Source organism: Penaeus vannamei, chromosome 30 (assembly GCF_042767895.1).
Source record: "Penaeus vannamei isolate JL-2024 chromosome 30, ASM4276789v1, whole genome shotgun sequence".
Taxonomy (NCBI): domain Eukaryota; kingdom Metazoa; phylum Arthropoda; class Malacostraca; order Decapoda; family Penaeidae; genus Penaeus; species Penaeus vannamei.
The window spans coordinates 13,105,305-13,127,087 of record NC_091578.1 but is presented as its reverse complement, the minus strand read 5'-3'; the positions used below and the strand labels follow the sequence as shown (position 1 = coordinate 13,127,087).

The 21,783-nt window shown below is 36.4% G+C and overlaps 1 protein-coding gene across 3 annotated transcripts in view; it reads left to right on the top strand.

The window, feature by feature from the left end:
• Positions 1-21,579, top strand: part of RabX6 (RAS oncogene family member RabX6) — a 30,856-nt gene extending 9,277 nt beyond the window's left edge. For all 3 annotated transcript variants that reach the window (XM_070143078.1, XM_027351149.2, XM_070143079.1), the window contains 4 exons: positions 1,902-2,089; positions 3,382-3,623; positions 4,778-4,977; positions 17,633-21,579. In XM_070143078.1, coding sequence (XP_069999179.1) covers positions 1,910-2,089; positions 3,382-3,623; positions 4,778-4,976 — 621 coding nt within the window. In that variant the 5' untranslated portion in view covers positions 1,902-1,909 and the 3' untranslated portion in view covers position 4,977; positions 17,633-21,579. The remainder of the gene's footprint in view (positions 1-1,901; positions 2,090-3,381; positions 3,624-4,777; positions 4,978-17,632) is intronic.
• The last annotated feature ends 204 nt before the right edge of the window (positions 21,580-21,783 follow it).

The window sequence follows — 21,783 nt, the reverse complement described above, 5'->3', positions numbered from 1 at the left end:
CCATTTTTATAACAAGATGATAATCTCTGATGGGTTTATTGCGTAGGAAGCGCAGTCGTATCAAGAAGAGAAACAGCAGGGCTGGGACCATCATATTTATTAGGCGATGTTACAGATTAATTAACTTAAATCCATTCTCAAGCCAATCTAATGGGAGAAAGTTCAACATAAGGAAACTGTAAAATAACATAAAAATCCCAAGTGGGTATTACAAAATTAGGCAACTTAAAATAAACTAACAAAACAAGTAAAAAGGATAAAACTAAAGTAATTCTAAAACTTATTAAAACACACACACACACACACACAGAAAGTTTAACATAGATGACTAGTACAAAGAAAAACATAAGAATACAGCTAAAACGAAAAAATGCATGGATAAAAAACAAAACAAAACAAGAAAAATAAAATACACAACGAAAAGACCACTACTTACAGTCATTGTGGTGTGGAGGTTTCATTATTGCTTAGAGTTGGTTTGTGTATATATGTTAGTATGCTCTCCATGATTTTGCAATGCCCACTTAGGATTTTTATGTTATTTTATAGTTTCCTTATGTTTTACTTTTCCCATTAGATTGGCTTGAGAATGGATTTAAGTTAATCTGAAACGTCGCCTAATAAATATAATGGTCCCAGACCTGGTGTTTCTTTTCTTAATATGATAGTTATAAAAGGATTGATAATAATAACAGTTTTGATATTAAGAGCATTAGAAAATAATGCAAAATTAAAGAACAGAAACTAGGGCTTACTAATTGACTCCTTGGTGGCTGAGCACTTGTGGAGCTATCTGTGTACAACAAAATCCATAAAAAATACAGTGGACAGTACACTAAACCTTGGCCAAGGGGTTAACAATCTTTCCATACTTCTGATAGCAAATCAATGAGTGCCTTGGTTTGATTATATTAAATATAATGATATTAAAAGAATATGTAGATGTTGGTAAGTTGTGTGACTTAACATGTAAAGCTCCTTGCAATGCATCACAATGAAAAATAGATGATGAAGCAGTGAAAAAGGAAATTGATTGAGTAAAAGCCTTTTTCAGCCATGTATGTAAATTTAGGTACTTTGTAGTACCTCCTGTTAAAAGTGAAACATACAAGGACCAATTCTCCTTTGCATTATTGATTTATTATGAGTTTGACTGCACTTTACAAATTGCAGTTATATATTAAATTACCTCCTGAATTTGTCTATTAACTCCTGGAAAGGTATATATCATATATCATATATATGAGCTTTGTTAAGCAGAGTTATCTCCCATGGTTATTTAATGGCTCTCTGGAGCTTATACCGTGAAACTGGGGTCCAATTGTAAATAGCAGTAAATGATGCTGAGAACTTGATTAACAGGGTTTTAAATGTTGCATGGATTAGCTTTAGCTATTTAGTGTTTTTATGTCATCTTCAGGAGAAGAAATAGAAAAATAGTGCATAGATCATGGAGCCGTGTAGTGATATGAAAGTTTGAAGATATTAAAAAAAGATGCACAAAACCTTCAAGGCAAAGCTGAATTATAGGAAGCAGACTAATGTAAATCTTGAAATTTTGCAAGAATTTATGGTACAATATAAAACACTTTCATTTGCTACCAGTTAAAACTAATAATAACCTGCTCATGCATGTCTGACAGCAAAAGATATGATATCATTAACTTGAAGATTTCAGCTACCCATGTTTGAGGAAACTCTTCTTGGTAACTGAGACTTCTCCTCCCAAGTCATATGCAAAATTGTTTCTTATACTCTATGTTGCAGTTGCACTTAGAAAAGACATTTGATGGGTATTGAGGTTGAATATTTAAGATATGTTCAGTTTCTGTTTGTGCTTATTGAATATTTAGCTGTATTTTTTTTTTATTATTGTAATTAATTGTATTCTATGATTCCAGAAAGGAGAATGGCAAGTGTTAAGATCCCTGAACAGAAAATAATACTGTGTGGAGAATATGGTGTAGGAAAAAGCTCCCTCTTCCGACGGTATGCAACGAACACATTTGTCACAGCAACTGACAGAAAGTCTACTTTAGGTCTAGATCACTATGAAAAAGTTTACCGCACCGGAGATAGGGAAGTTAAGGTTGGTTACATTTCTGTTTTGAAGTCATTAGATATTCTGCACTTGTGTATTACATCATCCATAATGAAACTGTAGATATGCTTTTAGTTGTTTGTATTGATATTTGTCATTTTTCTTGTTCCTTGATAATTTGTATTTAAGAGAAATAGGGATAAGGGTACTAGATCAAAAAGTTATTTGGGAAGAAATAAGCAATAAGTTGATGGTGTAGCAGAAACAGATATAGACAGAAATTAGAAGGGTACTTTCATCAGTAATACATGTGAAACTTTCTTTGAGGTAGATTAGTGTTATTTTATGTTGTGGCTCTCTAGATTTTTTGGACTGTGTGAGCTTTAACTTATAACCTATGGATGACGTGGGGTTCATGTCATGGCTATCTTGATAGTCACGTCATGGCCAACTGTTACGCTTCTCTAGGCAACAGGTCACTCATGTCGTGTTACGATGATGTGGGGATTACATTTCACATTGTTCTTTATAAGGAACTCTGATGCCCACTCCATATGCCCTGGGGCTTTGCCTGAGTGAGAATGGGATGTGTAATGCTTTGATCGGCTATTGTTTTGTATAAAGGGTAACTTTTAGCACATGAATTATTCAGCTGCCATACCTGAAAGATGTCATGCACCAAAGTGACAGAGAATCTGAGAGACAGAGAATCCGAGACAGAGATTCAGAGAGACAGAGAATTTGCAAAACAGAGATAGAACAAGAAGAGAGAAGGATGGATGGACTGACGGGGGGAGGGACAGACGGACGGACGGAGAGGGGGAGTGACAGATGGAGGGAAGGAGGTACAGAGAGAGAGAGAGAGAGAGAAGGAGGGAAAGTACATAAGAGAGAGAAAAGTAGGGAAAGTATATATGAGAGGGAGAGAAGGAGGGAAAGTACATAAAGAGAGAGAGAAGGAGGGAAAGTACATAAGAGAGAGAGAGGAGGAGGAAAAGTACATAAGAGAGAGAGAAGAGGAAGGAAAGTACGTAAGAGAGAGAGAAGAGGAAGGAAAGTATGTAAGAGAGAGAGAGAAGGAGGGAAAGTATATAAGAGAGAGAGGAGGGGGGAAAGTACATAAGAGAAATAGGGAAGGCACATGAGAGAGAGAGAGGGAGAAAGGAAGATGGAGACGGAGATGGAGGGAAAGGACATATGAAAAGCTTCAATTTGTGTAAAAGGGGCAATTTTTTTTTCCAAAGCGAAATGAAAATAAGGATAATTATTCTGGAAGATTAATTTTCAGTAATGTGATAACCTTAGTCATGGGTTTATTCAACAACTACATTCCTTTTCAGCTTCAACTGTGGGATACAGGTGGCATGGAGAGAGTAGCAAGTATAACATCATCTTACTACAAGTTTGCTGAGGGAGCTATTCTGGTCTTTGCCCTGGATAACCCTGACTCCTTCAACATCTTGTCTCAGCACCTCTTAGATATTGTTACATACGCTGAGAATGCAAAGATATTCCTGTGTGGAAACAAGTATGATTTAAAGAGTCAAATCCAAGTCACAGATGCAGATATGGAAAACTTTTGGTTAGTATAAATGGGTTATTTGATTTTAGGGTGTAGGTGGTATCTTATACATTTATACAAGAGATTAGACACTTAAGATTCAATTATTATGCCTGTCATACCACATTTCTTAACCCCCCCCCCCTAGTCTTTCAGTTTTTAGAAAATAAATTTCATTATTTTGTTTTTTCTTGACAATGATGGTGATGATAATGATATTTATAATGATTATGATTATAATATTGATTATGATATTGCTTAGGATACTGAATATTGATTATTATTATGATTATCTTTATGATTATGATAATGGTAATGGTAATATTGATAGTAATGATGATAAAAATGATAATATAGTAATGATGAAAATGACGGTAATAGCGATGATAATGATAGTGGTAATAATGATGATGATAGAGGGTGGATGATGATGATGATGATGATGATGATGATGATCATCATCATCATCATCATCATCATCATCATCATCATCATCATCATCATCATCATCATCATCATCATCATCATCATCATCATCATCATCATCATCATCATTATTATTATTCATCATTCATCATCATCATCATTCATTATTCATTATCTATCATTCATCATGCATCATCATATTAGTAGAAGTGATGGTACTAGAAAGATGATAATGAAAATAGTAATGATGAAAATAGGAATAATGAAAATAACAATAAGAATGATAATGTCCCCTGAGTGACGGGTACGGCTATAGCCATCATGGTGTAATCATCTTTGACATGTATACATATTATGACTTGCTCCAACAAATGAGCGGGTGGGCCAGCTGTACACAGCACAAACCCTACCAGAAAGACTAGACTGTTGTGCAGTAATCATGTCACTGAAAATTTTGGCCCTGTCATGATATGGATATAAGAGTAATAAAGGTATTATTAGAAATAAAGATTTAAATAGAACAAATGAAGAACTTGATATTTAGAGATCAAATAAAGAGGTGGATACAAAGCAAGTTGAAAAGTTGAGTAAATGGTGTTATTATAGTCTATTAAAGACAGAATGCTCAGAGGTGAGAAGTGAGTCATATGTTGTAGGTCAGTATACAGTTTGCAAATATCACTGATTTAATTATATATTTTCTCATAGAGGAAGTATACCAGTATATAATAATATTTTTTATTTTACAGTGAACAGTGTCACAACCTTATATCTGGTATCTTCAAGACTTCTTGTAAAACTGGTGCAGGTGTGGAAGAAATGTTTGCTGAAATAGCAAGACAACTAAGTGACTCTAACCGGTCCCGGAAGGAGTTGGAGACAATGAACAAAGATTCCTTCAAAGTGACACCACCAGAAGGGGAACCAGAGGAATCATGTTTATGTTGAGGTGAGTGGCAAGTAAGGAACACCCTTAGATGAAATAGATGATGTGAGGCTGAAATTAATTTGTAATGTTCATGTGTAATTGAAACACCGAGTCACAGTGCAATGGGCCATGCCACTTCAGTTCAGTATTTCTGAATGTTTATTTTCAAATGGTGTGCCACGTGCAATGTACCACCTTGGTGTGAAAGCAAACTTTGGCTTACTTGAACAGCTACTCTGATGTGTGTGTGGTTTGTAAACAGGGTGCACATGAGCACCCATGTAGTGATAGACCATGCCTCCATGCAGTGTCATTTTTCCTTTTCTACATAACCATTTTTAGCTTTTTTGGCATTCTCTATTTGATTTGCTTTATAGACTGTTTTCCTTGCAAAGACTCCCTATCATCTCTCTAGGTAGTCATTGACTCAGTGTAATGATAACAATAAGTAACATTTTCTTATTTGTGTCATTTGAATTTTTTTTTCATAATGTTAAATTTTCTATAATACAACGTGCACCTCAGAACACCGCGGGCAGGAATAGGATCCTGAGCATGGAAATAATGTCTTCACAGGAGCTAGTGCTCTTCAAGTTATGGCTCACAGATGGTATATTCTACACTCGTTTATTGATGGAAATAATGCATGTGCTCCTTCCTAAATGACCAAGTCTGATTATCTTCCAAGAACTTTGTGCATTTGTGATGAGCTAATCCTGCCACTCCAAAATTTACTTTACATGTTCCCATCACCCCTGCCCTCAGCCATTTTTTTTCTATGATGGCATGTTCATATCATTCACCCTTCAAAGCCAATTTTTTTTATGACATGATGGTCACACCATCATGTCACAACAATCATGGTGCTGAAGATATGGGCAATGGGTTATGTAAGTAACCAACATCCTGGGTGTGCAGCATGAAGGCTAGGTGTGCAGGAACTCCCATGACTCTGTGCCTCCCCTTTGCTAAGTTATTTTTTGTAAACTTTAATTTTTTTTTGCCATTTTCCAATGCTCATATTTGTCTCTTGATTTGCATTATCTAGCTGGTAATAGCTTATTTTCCTTGTACCAACTCCATATCATCTCTCTATGCAGTAAACAAATAAGTGCAAGAAAAAAAGGTATATTCAGTTATTTGTGTCATATATCATATTTTTTCATAATTTTCTATTTTCTGTAATACAACCTGCACCACTGGTCACAGCGGCCAGGAATACAGTGCGCGTCATGGAAATGGTGTCCTCCCTGTAGCCAGCACTCTTCCAGTCATGGCTTATGCACTTTACATTCCACATTTGTTTATCAATGGGAATATTGCTAAAGTCCCCTTCTAAATGCAGATGAGTCAGATCATACTCCAATAGGTTTGTGCACTTGTGGCGTGTCTTTTCCATCACCCTAGCTTTTGCTCGTGATGGCAAGTTTGCATTACCTGGCCTACGGCCATTTTGCTTGATGATGGCATGTTCACGAAACACGGCCCTCAATCCAGATTTTTCCATGATGGGACTGTAACATCATCCAGATTGTAGGGATTAATGTTGTGTTGTCAAGGTTAGAATTTACTCTCATCAAAAGACACTTAAGGGACCCTCAAAGTGTCCCACATCCTTCAACAGTATTACAAGATCATACCCTCATCTTTCACCCCACGGATTATTGGAAGGCTATAAAGGAGGGGTAACACAGTCTTGCAGCTGTTATCAAGTCCTTTATTTGATTCTTTAGAATAGTGAGAATTGTGAATAACCTAATGACTGTACTGCAGTAATATTATTTTTCCAGGTTTCATATGATATATGGGTCAAATTGCATACTACCATTTTTATAGCTTTAGTGGTTTAGGGTCTGAAATTCAGGTTCACAACAACAGTTCTTAAGGCTCCGTTATTTTCAAGATTTTAATGTAAGATGCATACATTTTCAACATGTATGTGTATAGAAGAATTAATGAGTATACTATTATAGGCCACATTAGATTACGTTCCTCCGTATACCTGACCCTTGTATGAAAAAGTTTCATCCACTAGCACAGTACTGTCGAAACTTTTTGATCTGTTGTACCCCTTGCTACCTTCTATTATTTTTCATGTACCCCCATGGCTGTTGAAAAAATTACATTTGGTTAGACATTGCAGATTATATGAAGAACACACATGATGTGAATGCTGGCCAATAAACTGTCAGAACTCACATTTCCCTTGCTGTTCTTCTTCATTCATTATTATTACAATGTTATCTTGTCATTCACATGAATTGAGAGATGTGGTAGTGTTGAAGTTATTATGCTACATTGTATGAGAATGTGTATATAAGCCTACAGTGAGAGAGTGTAGACTTTCTTGGTTTTCCTATGCAAAACATTGGAATTGCATATTTCTTCTTGAGTTGTGTGGAGGCGTTCCTTGTAGTACTAGGAAAGAGAAACACCATCCTTGAATCTAGTAGGTTCTATTTCTAAGGAGTTGCAGAAGGGGGGTGAGAGCACACGTCTGTCTCTTGTGTTTGACCAGCGCCGAGTGACCGAAATTTGGCGGGAAACCCTGCTCCCAGGCAATGTGCCGGGTCAAGTGGCCAAGGACAATGTTGCCATGTCACATGCACTAGATATACAAATATGGGAGGCCACATCAATAAATAGGAACTTCATACAATGGCAAGGTTATACATATGCAAATGATATAAAGAAATATAAGGTAAACATACTACATATTATATTGTACAGGTTATATACAATGTATGATTCCTCACTTGTCTATAGGAACAAGGCTATGGATCCCAGGTTGGAAAACACTACAAACAGATAGCCAAATCTACAGGAATTTGGGTTTCAATAGCAAAGTATATTTTCCAGATTTTGAAGTAAAATATCAAGACAGTAAGAACTTGCCTGTCAAGAGTATGTTTGCACCATTGTACTCATTCTGTGAAACCTTTCTGTGTAAAATTTATGAGCCATGTCATTACAATATCCACCTTCTGTCTAGAGGATATGAGGGAAAAAATGTGTGCAGAAATTCAGACTAGTGTTCAAATTTTTTATTATTTTGGCTGAAAAACATCAATAATCAATATTCTTGTCACATATAAACCTGCTATGATCCAGATAATGTGACTGTCACGTCATGAAAAAAAAATGTTTTTGTGAGTGATGTGAACATGCTATTGTGGGAAAATTTGGTCAAGGGCTAGGGTGATGGGAACTCGCTGTGATGAGAATTTTGGCTGAAGGCCAGGGTGACAGGAGTGACTCTTCACTAGTACAAAAAGCTCTTGGAGAGTGATTAGACTCAGTATGTATTTAGGAAGGGGCTTTTGCAGTATATTACATCAAATGAGTGTGGAATGTACAATCCATGAGCCATAACTGGAAGAGCCCCAGCTTCATGGAGGATTCTATTTCTATCTTCAGGATCGTGTTCCTGCCTGCTGTGACCAGGTTGTTTTATGGAAAATTGAATATTAAAAAAGAAAAGAAAAGAAAATTACACAAATAACAAAAAAGTTACTTATTGTTGACCTGTTGGATCCAGTTGTGTCATGGAAATCACATTCTCAAAAATATGGGTAGTAAGAGGCCAATATCCCAGGCCTGCTGTGTATAGGCTGAGTGTGTGCAAATACTTGTGAGTGGTGACAAGACTCTGTGCCTCCCCTGTACAAAGTTATTTTGTGTAAATTTTTAAAGCTGTTTTGCCATTTTCCAATGTCCATATTTGTCTTAAGATTTGCTTTATCTAGATGGTAATAGCTTATTTCCCTTGCACTGACTCCAAATCATTTCTCTGTGTAGTATATAACTCAGTGAAAAAAAGAATGTTTATCATTTGTTTTTTGTGTCATATATCTAGTATTTTCATAATTTAAAATTTTTCCTAGTACAACCTGTGACCAATGGTCACATCGGCCAGGAATACGATGTGCAGCATGGAAATGGCGTCCTCTCTGCATACCCGGTAGAGTGACAGCTCAATTAAGCTTATTGGCCATACTTTAGGCCTTGTGATAACAGTGAAGCATCCATATCCAATGGGTTAACTTGCAAGGGTTTTTGATAAAATTATGGTATTAAGTGGGCAGAATAAGCATTAATGTAAGAGGAGATAAACCTCCTATATTGGTTGAATGATGAATACTGGTGGGCAATAGTTAAACACTGATGTAGCTTAACACTTTTATTAAGAACACAGTATAGGAAGAACATGATACGAAGAAATGATATAACTGGCTGTGCTGAGTGGAACCCTGTGGCCTGGCCTGGGGAAGGGCAGCTGCTGTGGAGGGTGTGTGCAGGTCAGCTCGGTGTGTAGTGAGGGAGTGAGTGAGTGTTTTTTGGGTCAAGCTCGCCTGACCTCTTATAGGCCTGATGGGCGTCTGAGGCAAGCTGAGGTTATATTTGGATGCGAGCCGCACTCAAGGGGAGAAACTCCACCAGGAAAACCATGCTGGGAGGAAAGTCTATAAGGAAACCCAAGCCTTCCAAGCCACGTATATAAACACATGCATGGTCTCTTCTATAGTATGCTATATCGCAGAAGAGACCATGCATGTGTTTGTACACGTGGCTTGGGAGGCTTCCATAGTATACTATAATTAGGTTGTATTTCATGACTGTATAATTAAATGAATATGATATTCTCTCTAGTATTGTTTTGTGATAGCTGTACAAGTACTCAGCCACCAAGGAGTGAATTTGTAGTCTATGTGATTTCATCTGATTTTGCCCTTATTTGGGTTTTCAGGAAAATGTTTTTCTTTTTAACTCTACAATGATTGAGACAGAATTTGCTGTGTGGCATTCATTCCAGTAAATACTGGCATCCATCTAGCCTTTCTGTCTGGTCATTCACTATGTATGGCTGGCCCTGCCCACTAAATATATATATATATATATATATATATATATATATATATATATATATATATATATATATATATGTATATATATATATGTATATATGTATATATGTATATATGTATATATGTATATATGTATTTATATATATATATACATACATATATATATATATATGTATATATATATATTTATATATATGTATATATATATATATATATATATATATATATGTATATATATGTATATATATATATATGTATATATATATGTATATATATATATATGTATATATATGTATATATATATATGTATATATATATATATATATATATATATATATATATATATATATATATATATATATATATAGATATATATGTATATGTATATATATGTATATGTATATATATGTATATATATATGTAAAAATATATGTATGTAATATATATATATATATATATATATATATATATATATATATATATGTATATATACATGTATATATATATATATATATATATATATATATATATATATATATATATATATATATATATATATATATATATATATATATATATATATATATATATATATTTTTTTTTTTTTTTTCTTTTTTTTTTTTTTTTTTTTTTTTTTTTTTTTTTAAGAATACAAATATTTACAGTTATATTTATATTTTTGTGTAGACATAAAATGTGCATTCTTAGGGAGCCTTTTTGGTGTTGTGAAAATCCCTGAAGCAAGCGGAAGGGCACAGGGAAACCCCGCAGATCCTACACATGATCCAGGTCTTCTTTCACTTCCTCTTTGTCCTCTAGCAGAAGGCTCATTTTCACCTGCTGAAAGGTGTGTCCTCTGGCATGTGGTACTGGGTTGCAGCATCAGCAGGAGCAGCAGGAACAGCGAGAGCAGGGGCGAGAGTGTACCTCCTCCTTCTTCAGTGCTCTCCTTCCTGTAGTAAGCTGTGCACAAGCTCCAATTTGATTTCACCTTGTACCATTTTCCCACCAAGGACTCTATGTACAACCAGGGAGTTGACCACAGCCATATCCAGAAGACTGAAGAATACTTTTTTATACCACCTGATGGTTTTTCTTGTGGATTTGTAAGATTGAGCAAGCTGATCGCTGAAGTCAATTCTCTTTGTGTTGTGGTTGTATAACCTTTAGCTTTGTTTTTCATAGTCCCTGGTGGTTAGAAGGAAGAGCTTCCATTTTGCTGGCATGGACCTTGGTTGAGGATGAACATGGGTCTCTTGTCCATCCACCTTGCCCTTTTTCCTGCAGGTTTATTGGCATGTGCTTATAATTTGTTTGTATTGAGCCGACATGCTTTTTCTTCTTGCAAGTTGTGGAAAAGACTTGAGGATGAGTACCAGTTGTCCTTATGTACTTTGTACTCCTTGTCCATCAGGCCCCTTTCTCCAAGAGGTCTACCATTTCCTTCATGCTTGCATGGAGCTCCCTGCAGTCTTGCCTTATGTAGTTGCAGAAGGCGGTGGTGTAGCTGGCCTCTGGGCCTTTATGTGAACAGAACTTGTACACCTTCAAGCCACTCCATGCTTCCTTGTTTGGCACGTACTGGAGTACTTGGTGGCTCCCCTTGATAGTCCAGATGCTCTCCTCCACTGTAATTGTCTTGTTGAGGATGAAGATGGTGGAAAACTGTTGGTCTACTACATTGACGACTGGCCTCAACTCCCAAAGCTGATCACCAGCAAGTGATTAGCTTCATTATAGGTGAAGTGCAACACCAATGTTGGGGCATCGAACCAATTGTGTGACATTATCTTTGGGAAGATCGACAAGGAACAGGGGGTCATTAGACCAGAAGTCCTGCATATGACACAACCTCATTTTTATTGCCTTTATTGTTTTATGTAATATTATAACCTAAAGATTATGATATCTGAAATGACATAAACAGCATTGATATCAATAGTATTAAGGAGAAAAACACATTTTCCCATAAATTCAAGAAATTGGGTGCGGTCACAATAGCCTACTAATTGACTACTTATTGGCAGAGCACATAGAACCATCAGAAATAAAATTCACAAAAAATTAGTGGACAATAAATAAACCTGAGGCGGGTGGGTTAATGCCTTGTCCCATATATGAGTCACCCAGAAAAATAAACATTGCCAGGTGTCCTGCTGATGTGATGTTGGATCGGAGCTTGCGCTCCGAATACATCGCAGGCCGCGGCTGGCGTGCTGGCAGATTCTGGGCCGGTCCCATGTGCTGATTTTGTAGCCACCCGGAAAATATTGATAGTAGGAAAGTAGATAAAATGTTTTGTAAAATCTAGGAAAAGAGTAAACAGGTGAGGTAGGTAATATTAGTAATTTGACTCCTTGATGAATATTTACTTGTGGAGTCATCCATGTGTAATTACAGTTAATGAATCAAACTCATCCTCCAGTGGCATTGTGTTAACCTATTGGACCTGGATGCCTTGCTGCCTGTATGTGGTCCAAAATCCAGTCATTAGACTTACTTGTGGCTTGTAGACCCAGCGACATATGAATAGTCATGTGTGGTTTCAAGATTCTTTACCTCCCCTTTGTAATGTCATTATTGCTTTTTCTACATCTTTTTTCTACGGTGTATGCTGTATCAAGATGGTAATTACCAGTTTTCCTTGCACAGATTTCATATCACCTCTCTAGTAGTCTATAACTAGGTAGTGTACACCCAACAAAAGCGAATCACCTCGCCAGACCTGGCTTGGAGAGATCTTGCCCTCCTTGCCCTGAAAGGTGGCCCACATTCAAACAACTTAGACATAGCTAGGAAAAGGGGGGGGGGAGAGGAAGGGGGTGATCTGGAATCACAAGGCAAAGCAAGGGGTAAGTGTTCAGCTATGTTTCAGTCCCATCTTATCGAGGCTAGCGTCCGCACCCCCCTCCCCTCTCTCTCACTCTCTCTCTCTCTTCTCGTCTCGTCTCGTCTCGTCTCGTCTCGTCTCGTCTCTTCTCTTCTCTTCTCTTCTCTTCTCTTCTCTTCTCTTCTCGTCTCGTCTCGTCTCGTCTCGTCTCGTCTCGTCTCGTCTCCTCTCCTCTCCTCTCCTCTCCTCTCCTCTCTTCTCTTCTCTTCTCTTCTCTTGTCTTCTCTTATTCTCTTCTCTACTCTTTTCTATTCTCTTCTCTACTCTTTTCTATTCTCTTCTCTTTTTCTCTTCTTCTCTTCTCTTCTCTCTTCTCGTCTCCTCTCCTCTCCTCTCCTCTCCTCTCGTCTCGTCTCGTCTCGTCTCGTCTCGTCTCGTCTCTTCTCGTCTCTTCTCGTCTCTTCTCGTCTCTTCTCTTCTCGTCTCTTCTCGTCTCTTCTCGTCTCTTCTCGTCTCTTCTCTTCTCGTCTCTTCTCTTCTCTTCTCTTCTCTTCTCTTCTCTTCTCTTCTCTTCTCTGTCTCCTCTCCTCTCCTCTCCTCTCCTCTCCTCTCCTATCCTCTTCTCTCCTCTCTTCTCGTCTCGTCTCCTCTCCTTTCCTTTCCTCTCCTCTCCTCTCCTCTTTTCTCTTCTCTTCTTTCTCTCATCTCTTCTTTCTCTCATCTCTTCTTTCTCTCATCTCTTCTTTCTCTCTTCTCTTCTTTCTCTCTTCTCTTCTCTCTTCTCTTCTCTCTTCTCTTCTCTCTTCTCTCTTCTCTCTTCTCTTCTCTTCTCTTCTCTTCTCTTCTCTTCCCTTCTCTTCTCTCTTTTTGCCTCTTCTCTCTTCTCTTTTCTCCTCTCCTCTCCTGTCATCTCCTCTCCTCTCCTCTCTTCTCTTCTCTTCTCTTCTCTTCTCTTCTCTTCTCTTCTCTTCTCTTCTCTTCTCTTCTCTTCTCTTCTCTTCTCTTCTCTTCTCTTCTCTTCTCTGTCTTCTCTCTCTCTCTTCTCTTCTCTTCTCTTCTCTTCTCTTCTCTTCTCTTCTCTTCTCTTCTCTTCTCTTCTCTTCTCTTCTCTTCTCTTCTCTTCTCTTCTCTTCTCTTCTCTTCTCTTCTCTTCTCTTCTCTTCTCTTCTCTTCTCTTCTCTTCTCTTCTCTTCTCTTCTCTTCTCTTCTCTTCTCTTCTCTTCTCTTCTCTTTCTTCTCTTTCTTCTCTTTCTTCTCTTCTCTCTCTCTCTCTCTCTCTCTCTCTCTCTCTCTCTCTCTCTCTCTCTCTCTCTCTCTCTCTCTCTCTCTTTTCTCTCTCTCTCTCTCTCTCTCTCTTTTCTCTCTTTTCTCTCTTTTCTCTCTTTTCTCTCTTTTCTCTCTTTTCTCTCTCTCTCTCTCTCTTTTCTCTCTCTCTCTCTCTTTTCTCTCTTTTCTCACTCTCGCTCACTCTCTCTCTCTCTCTCTCACTCTCTCTCTCTCTCTCTCTCTCTCTCTCTCTCTCTCTCTCTCTCTCTCTCTCTCTCTTACACACACACACACACACACACACACACACACACACACACACACACACACACACACACACACACACACACACACACACACACACACACACACACACACACACACACACACACATAGAGTATGTAATATTTGTGGTTGTGAATAATTTATCGATACCCTGCTTTTCCTTATATTTTGTGTGGGTGCCTCCTACGATCCATGATCTCCAGTCGCATTCATGAATAGCAAAGCTAGGTTTGTTGGGGTCAACTTGAGTGTGATGGGCCACTTGGCTCCAGTCCTTGCAATCATATACTTATAGAAAGTATTTATATCAATTATATCAGCATAAAGTTTGACATACAATTTTGAAGTGCATTGTCTGTCAACCTAATTTATTATATTGTTTCCAAAACTGTTGGTGAAAATGAATGATGTAAAATAAAATGCAGTGAATGTGTGCAGCGGTGCATTAATATAATGTTGGTGGGGTATATAGGATGCAGGTGTTGCAAAACTTATACTATTAACATATCTTTTAGTATTAAATTATTAGATGACAGTCTTTACACCTGGGCTGATTGGGCACTTCCCTGTGAACCCCTTTCCTGGCTCACGCTTGCTCACACACCCCGCGAAGGGGTGAGTGAGGCTGGTGTCCAACACCTTGTTGGTGTTCCCCCTCTAATCTATTCAAGAAACCCATTGCTTTTGATATTCATCTTTTACATATTCATTTCGTTATTTTTCCTTATGAAATAATTATAAACGTTTGGAAATATAATGGAGTATGAACTAATGTCATATGAATTAATGCCGAATTTTTTCATGATATGATGGTCACAATATCTAGGCCCTATGGGTCAATCAGAACTCTCTGAACGTGGCTATTTTTGTTAACCCACTTACGATGGGTGTCCCACATATGAGACACCTGGAAAAATAAACATTACCAGGCGTTCCGCCAGTGTGATACTAGATCGGAGCTCGCGCACTGATTTTGTTGTCTGTGGCGGGCGGTGCATGGCCTATTTTGAAGCCACCCGGAAATTATTATTTTCGGCTTGAAAATGTGCTGTCGCTAGTGGGCTATGCTGCCAGCTATTGTGAAAAATGTAAACGGTCATACCAACTGCAGATGTTCATATTGAGCAGATTGGGAATAGTAGTGTGCAAGAAATGTTAATGGAAAAAACATTAAAAGAAGCTTTTGTAGGGGGCATTGTCTCTCATTTAGAATCACTTACAAATCAAATACAAAAAATACAGTTTGCTAAAATCAGTATTAAGCTAGGTTTGAAGAAAATCTATACCACTGCCATCTATGGATGGTCCCTTTAACCCATTTACGATGGGTGTCCCATATAAGAGACACCCGTGCCGATTTTGTAGCAACCCGGAAAATATTTTCAGCTTCAAAATATACTGGCGTTAGTTAGTTAAAACTTGTACAGGAACTATTTCTATCCCCACAAATGCTGGTCCTATCTACAACAAGGACTGGTCAGACTGTGAAAATAACCTACTTACCTGCCTTGCTGAATATGTTGCAGTGGCAGTTCATTATTACACTACTCCTCCTAGAAGCCAGTGTAAGTCCCATATTAATATTGCTAAGGTTAGCTTCTGTTGAAATGACCTTCCCCATGAGGTTTATATTGGTAGATTGTCCTACCATGTCCAACCATATCGACCCCTTCCTGGTCAATGTCAGAAATGTTGGTGTTTTGGCGACCCAGCCAAACACTGTCGCTCCACAGCCAGCTGCCCTCTATGTGCCCAACCTGGTCATGACCGTTCAAATTGCCATGCTCAGTCACGTACATGTGCCAATTGTGGAGACTCACATAATGTATTTTATAGGAGCTGCCCAGCGTATGAGCTTGAATGTGAGGTAGCAGTCCTCAGATTTAAACTAGGCCTCACTCTAAGTGAGGACAGACAATAAGCACGATGACAAGTTTTTTCACCATCTTCACAAGATATTTCTGCATCTCCCCCAGTGTCTTTCCCCTATACCCTAAACCATCCTATATCTACTCACCCTATCCCCCAATCAAATTCACTTTCCAGTCTAAATCCAGATTCTCCAAGATCTATCACTTCCCCTCCTTACTTTATTAGTCATACCAGGCAACCTAAACGTTCCACTCCACCCTCTCGTACTACATTCTCTCCTACACCTTCCTTTTCTTCTGTTCCTCAGATATCTATTTCCTCTTCTCCTCCTCATAAGAGAATCATTGTTTCTCAGTCCTCTTCTTCCAACTCCCCTTCAGAAACCCTTGAAGACATCCAAAACTTCCTAAAGATGACCCAAGGGAACACTCCACTCCCTCATTCATCCCAATCCCTCTGTTCCTACTTTTTCTACTCTTAAAGTAATTGGAGATATCCATCCTCCTCCTCAAGTTCCCTCCATCCCCCTTCCTCCTACACCTTCCCAACATTCCCCACCCTCTCTACCGCTCCCACTTGAATAACACAAATCCTTCTCCAGACCTCTCCCCTTGAGACATTCTTCCTGATACTTCACCGCCTTCCCCAGTCCCCCTTTTTCCTTCCCCGAATTTTTCTCCTCCTTCTCCAACAGCCACCTCTGTTTTCCTGGAACAATATCCCTATTTCTTCCCCAGGCACAGATACAATGCTATTTACTCCATCACTCTACCCCCTTAACCTTTCCCATTTTACTAGTCCTTGCTGTACTTCATTTACTACCCTCTTTACCCTTTCCTTTACCATACTTTCCCATAACACTCTCTAATCTTTGACATGTAACACCTTCCCCTCTCCCCAGATTCTTCTCCTACTTTTCCAACAACCATCTTTATTTTTCCCTGAACATTTTTCCTATAACTTCCCCTGTGACAGATACATTATAATTCACTCAATCACCTTACCTCCTTAACCCTCCCCTTTTTACTAATCTCTGCTCTAGTTCACTTACTCCCTTTTCCCTATCATACTATCCTATAATGCTCTCTAATCTTTGATATCTAACACATTTTATCATAATCATTAACTATTCTTTACCCTTTTTGACACAGTACTTACCATAGTGCTATATGACCTTTGATGTCTAGCACATATATTTGTTTCAAACATTAGATATTAAAACCACATGATGTTTCTGAACATAAAACAGTTTTATGATTAGAGAAAAGGAGCACTTCTTTTTTACATTCTTGCATTTTTCATGCTACATATGCACCAGGGAAAATTCAATACATATATCTTCTTTTGTGTATAAATTGTGATAGGAACCTTTTCAAATGTAACCATCTTTTTCATGTTATATATGTGTATGATTGTTGAGAGAAAGTGATTGAGAAGAACTTTTTCATAAAGCTGGATATAAGATTTTTAATGGAAATTCCTTAATGATGAGTGTATTAAATCAATCTCAAAACATATGAAAATGGTTGATTGACATTTGAAATTCTTCTTCTTTCAGTGTGGAAAGTCTCAGCTGTGATTATGCCATGCAACCGTCTACTCTCCCAGGAAGAGCACCATTTTCCTTGTCTTGCCATGACCCAGAAACTTCCACGTTTTTTATCTGGAAGTGGTTAAGGTAGACGAGCAATATTCAAGTAGTTACCTTGGCAGTAGTCTCATGTTTTTATTATGGAAGATTGACACGACTTGTGAATTTCTGTGTTCAGCATGTCTTGAATCATTTTTTTTCCCCATGAATGGATTATTTACAGAATAACAGAGCTTTAACTTAGAAAACTTAGTTGTTGTTTTTAATAATATTTATATAAAGTGACCCACACAGCTTTTTAAGTATGTCATGCAAGATCATGTATTTTTGAACAAAAAAGATATTAAAAGGGTGATGTAGCCTGAATGATATGGTAGCTTTGTTAGTGTGAATGAATTTAGGTTTTGTTAAAATTGCTTTACATGGTAAATAATCAGTCCTTTAACATACAATGACTTGTTTGAAAAACTCAGTGGAAATACCTGTCTTGTTTGTAGGGCATTGATTATATATGAATGGAATGTCAGAGAACAACCAATTGAAATATCATATCCTGTAAATCATGAAAGAAATGTAGGTACCACATTCAAGTTATAATTGTTATTTGAGCAGATGAATTTTCCAGAATATTAGGGTCTGATGATGAGTTTAATGTATGTAAGGGTTTATGCTTTCAACTTAACTAAGTGTCTTAAAAGTTGTTTTGAAATTATATATGATTCCTAGCAAACACTATTAACTACTGTATTAATGAGATAATGAACTTTTAACAACAGGAAAATGGAGAAGTTGAGACTTAAAAATCACAATTTTAAAAATATATTTAAGACAAAATACTTTTCTCCGTCTTACTTTAGGATGGAAAGGGTAACAAATGACAACATTTTATGTCTTATCAACTCTTATGTTGAGGTCATAATGATGTTAGTGAACTTAATACTTGTATTAGAATTCTGAAGTCATGATTTTGGTAACATTTTTGTTAGACAAAATTTCTTGTGATAATGGGTTTTCTCTTGTGATGATTCCCTTGTCTTTATTTTGAGCAGTATGTATTTATCTCTGAAAAAATATAATTCATGTTTCTCTGTTGAAATAATATAGTAATTTATTATAAAAAAAAAACTTTGTATTTTATGACAGGTATTATCATGTCAACCTTATTGTTGATTCCCTTTCTTCTATCATATTGACATTATGGAATTCAGCAAAGTGCAGGAAAGTGTTCTCTATCAATAGGTACATTTTCTTCTCATTTTCAACATGGCAAAGTGCATAGGAGGAAGCTTAGAATCACACTTAACAGTTATACCTAAAATCAGAAATTGGTGTAGATATGATGCATGTGAACTATGAGATATGGCACTAGCTTTAAAGACATGTTTGTTCATAAAGCACATCCTTTTTTTTCTTTTTTTTCATGGCATTATTATTGCCAGTGTCTTTTTTCAGATTATGATAATGATAGTTTGTATATATTAGAGAGGCTTGCTAGACTTACCTACATTTTAAGTATTATGAAAAGTTCCATGTTGGCAACCAGTGAACAGTTTAAGTATGGAAGATATGGTACAATATACCACTTATACATATTGTAATAGGAGGAGTGTACAAACAAAACATTCCAAATTTGAAGTTTAAACATTGTCTGTTACATGATTAAGAAGGGGTAAAGGCAATAGAAAGTAATCTCAGGAGAGGTGCTTAACCTTGTCAAGGTTACAAGATTTTTAGTTCTGATGGTTATTCCGATATCTGGCATTAAGTTGAATTATAAAGAGTATATTGTTGATTCATTTATGATGCAATGTTAAAAAACCAGGCAAGCAATTCTGATTGTGAAGTCTATGTCTTCCATTTAGTATTTAATAGGAAGAAACCTTGTAATCATTTTTTGAGTCATGTTCAAGAATTATGCTTTTACTTCAGTGGAATGTTCTTTATATTATTGGTATAGATACATCTGTAGAGATTATTGAAGTTGCCTTTTGCTGATGATAAGTTTCTGAATATTTTGTATTCAGATGCAGAAAATAATTGTGATCTTATCTTAACCCAATTCTGTTGGGGCTGACATTTATATCCATGCCATGGCCACTGTCAGTTTAGTTTATTAATTATCTTTACACATAGATGGCTCTACAAGTACCGAGCCACTATTTACCCTTTTCCTTGATTTTGGATTTATTTTATCTTACATTAGTGTTAGTAATGTCAATAACATTATTATGGTTATAATGTCTATAGTGATGATAATAGCATTGATAGTAATGAAAAAGAAATCCCCCCAAACTCAAGGAAAGGTGAAATCAGGGGAGGTTTCGAGATCTACTAATTGACTCCTTGGTGGCTAAGCTATTGTGGAACAATCTATGTGTAGAGATATTTCACAAAAATAAATTACAACGAACACTACATTTTTTTGGCAGCATTGGTTAATAGACATTAGCTTTGAATGTACATACATTCCATTATAATGTACATAATATTCCACTGAACATATTATTTGTGTATTGAATAAACCCAATCAATGTACATTTTAGTTTATTGATTTTTTCTTCTGCAAATACAAAAGACCAGCAGAAAGTAAACACATCATCGAGATGAGGGTGCTACAGTGTGAAGTATGAACTGTAACAAGTAAGACTCCCATAAAGTTATTTCCATTGCAAAGATTTTCATACTTACAGGCTGCAGAACAAATTTGTTTACCTGTTATTAATATTTGCTTTGATCTGTTGATGTGAGCAGTGCATGTATGCATTCCTTGTTCATTATGATTTTAGTTTATTGATTTTGTTTACACATAGCCCCAGATGTGCTTAGTCACCTCAGTCACTTACCAGGCTTACCTAATCTTACCTTTTTAACCAATTCCTTGAATTTTATGGAAAGGAATGTTTTTGTTTTCATTACTGTTATTATTGTTAGTAATGTTGGGATAATTATGATGTTAAAATAATGATAATGATTATGTTCACAATAATAGTAGTATTATAAGTGAAAACATTTTACCCAAAAAATCAAATTGTTAGGCAGGTGAGGTTAGGTAGACCAAGGGATTAAATTACTTGTAAAACCATCTGAGTCTAAACAAAACTGGCAATACAGAACTTCACTGGACAGTGCATGTACCTGGCACCCATGGATGCCTCAGTAAAAACAGATTGTTCCATACAATAAAAAAGAAAGACCCTTTCATAAGATAGGGAATACGAATGAGAATGACGTGCCTAGTTTCTGATAAAAGGATTTTGGAAAAAATCATTTATTTTTTCTTAATCAAGCATTATTATTTTCTTCTAATATATTTCATCTACCATTTTGCATTAGATTTTTCATGGCAGTTACTGTGAAAACCTAATTACTTGAAATTAAATATGTTCTTGATTTTATATGTTCTTGATGTTATATTTCTGATCCTTTCACATTTAACTTTTTCTTAGTATAGCATAGCAAGCCTCTCTAAATATGAACTGATATTGAATTGATATCTAAAGTGAAGGCTGTGCATTGATGGACAACATCTATTGAAGTAAATGTGAGTGTATTTTATAATGTAAAAGAGAATGCTGTTTTGTCTTCAGATTGTGAAGAAGCTTAAAATGTATGCTTTTGTGTAGCTTTTACTCCTGCAACTTTGACTGATACTGTACAACAAGCTTGTGGTATATATTTCTGTTTATTATATTTCTGGAGAAAAATTACACTCAGTGTTAAAAGTAATATAAGGTGTGCCAAAAACTCATAAAATTAGGACTTTACATCTTAAGTTTTTTTTTTCTAGAAAAATTGAATTTCAAAATATATTGGTATTAAACTGTATAATGAGAATGAAATTTCTTGTTTCACAGTATTCAGTCAAGTTTCTGTAATGAGTAAATCATAAATGAATAAAATTAAATAGATGAAAATGGTATTTGTTAATATTGCAGTCCTGGGCACTATTGAATTTATATAGATATGATACAAGTTTTGTATGAATCAAAACATTACTGACAGAAAATTATTAGTGGTTAATGATTATATTTGATTTTTATATATTTCCTCTTACATGTGATTTACATTGGATCTCATAACATCTTAACCTGTGGAGTGCGAGGACAGATCAGGCTAGG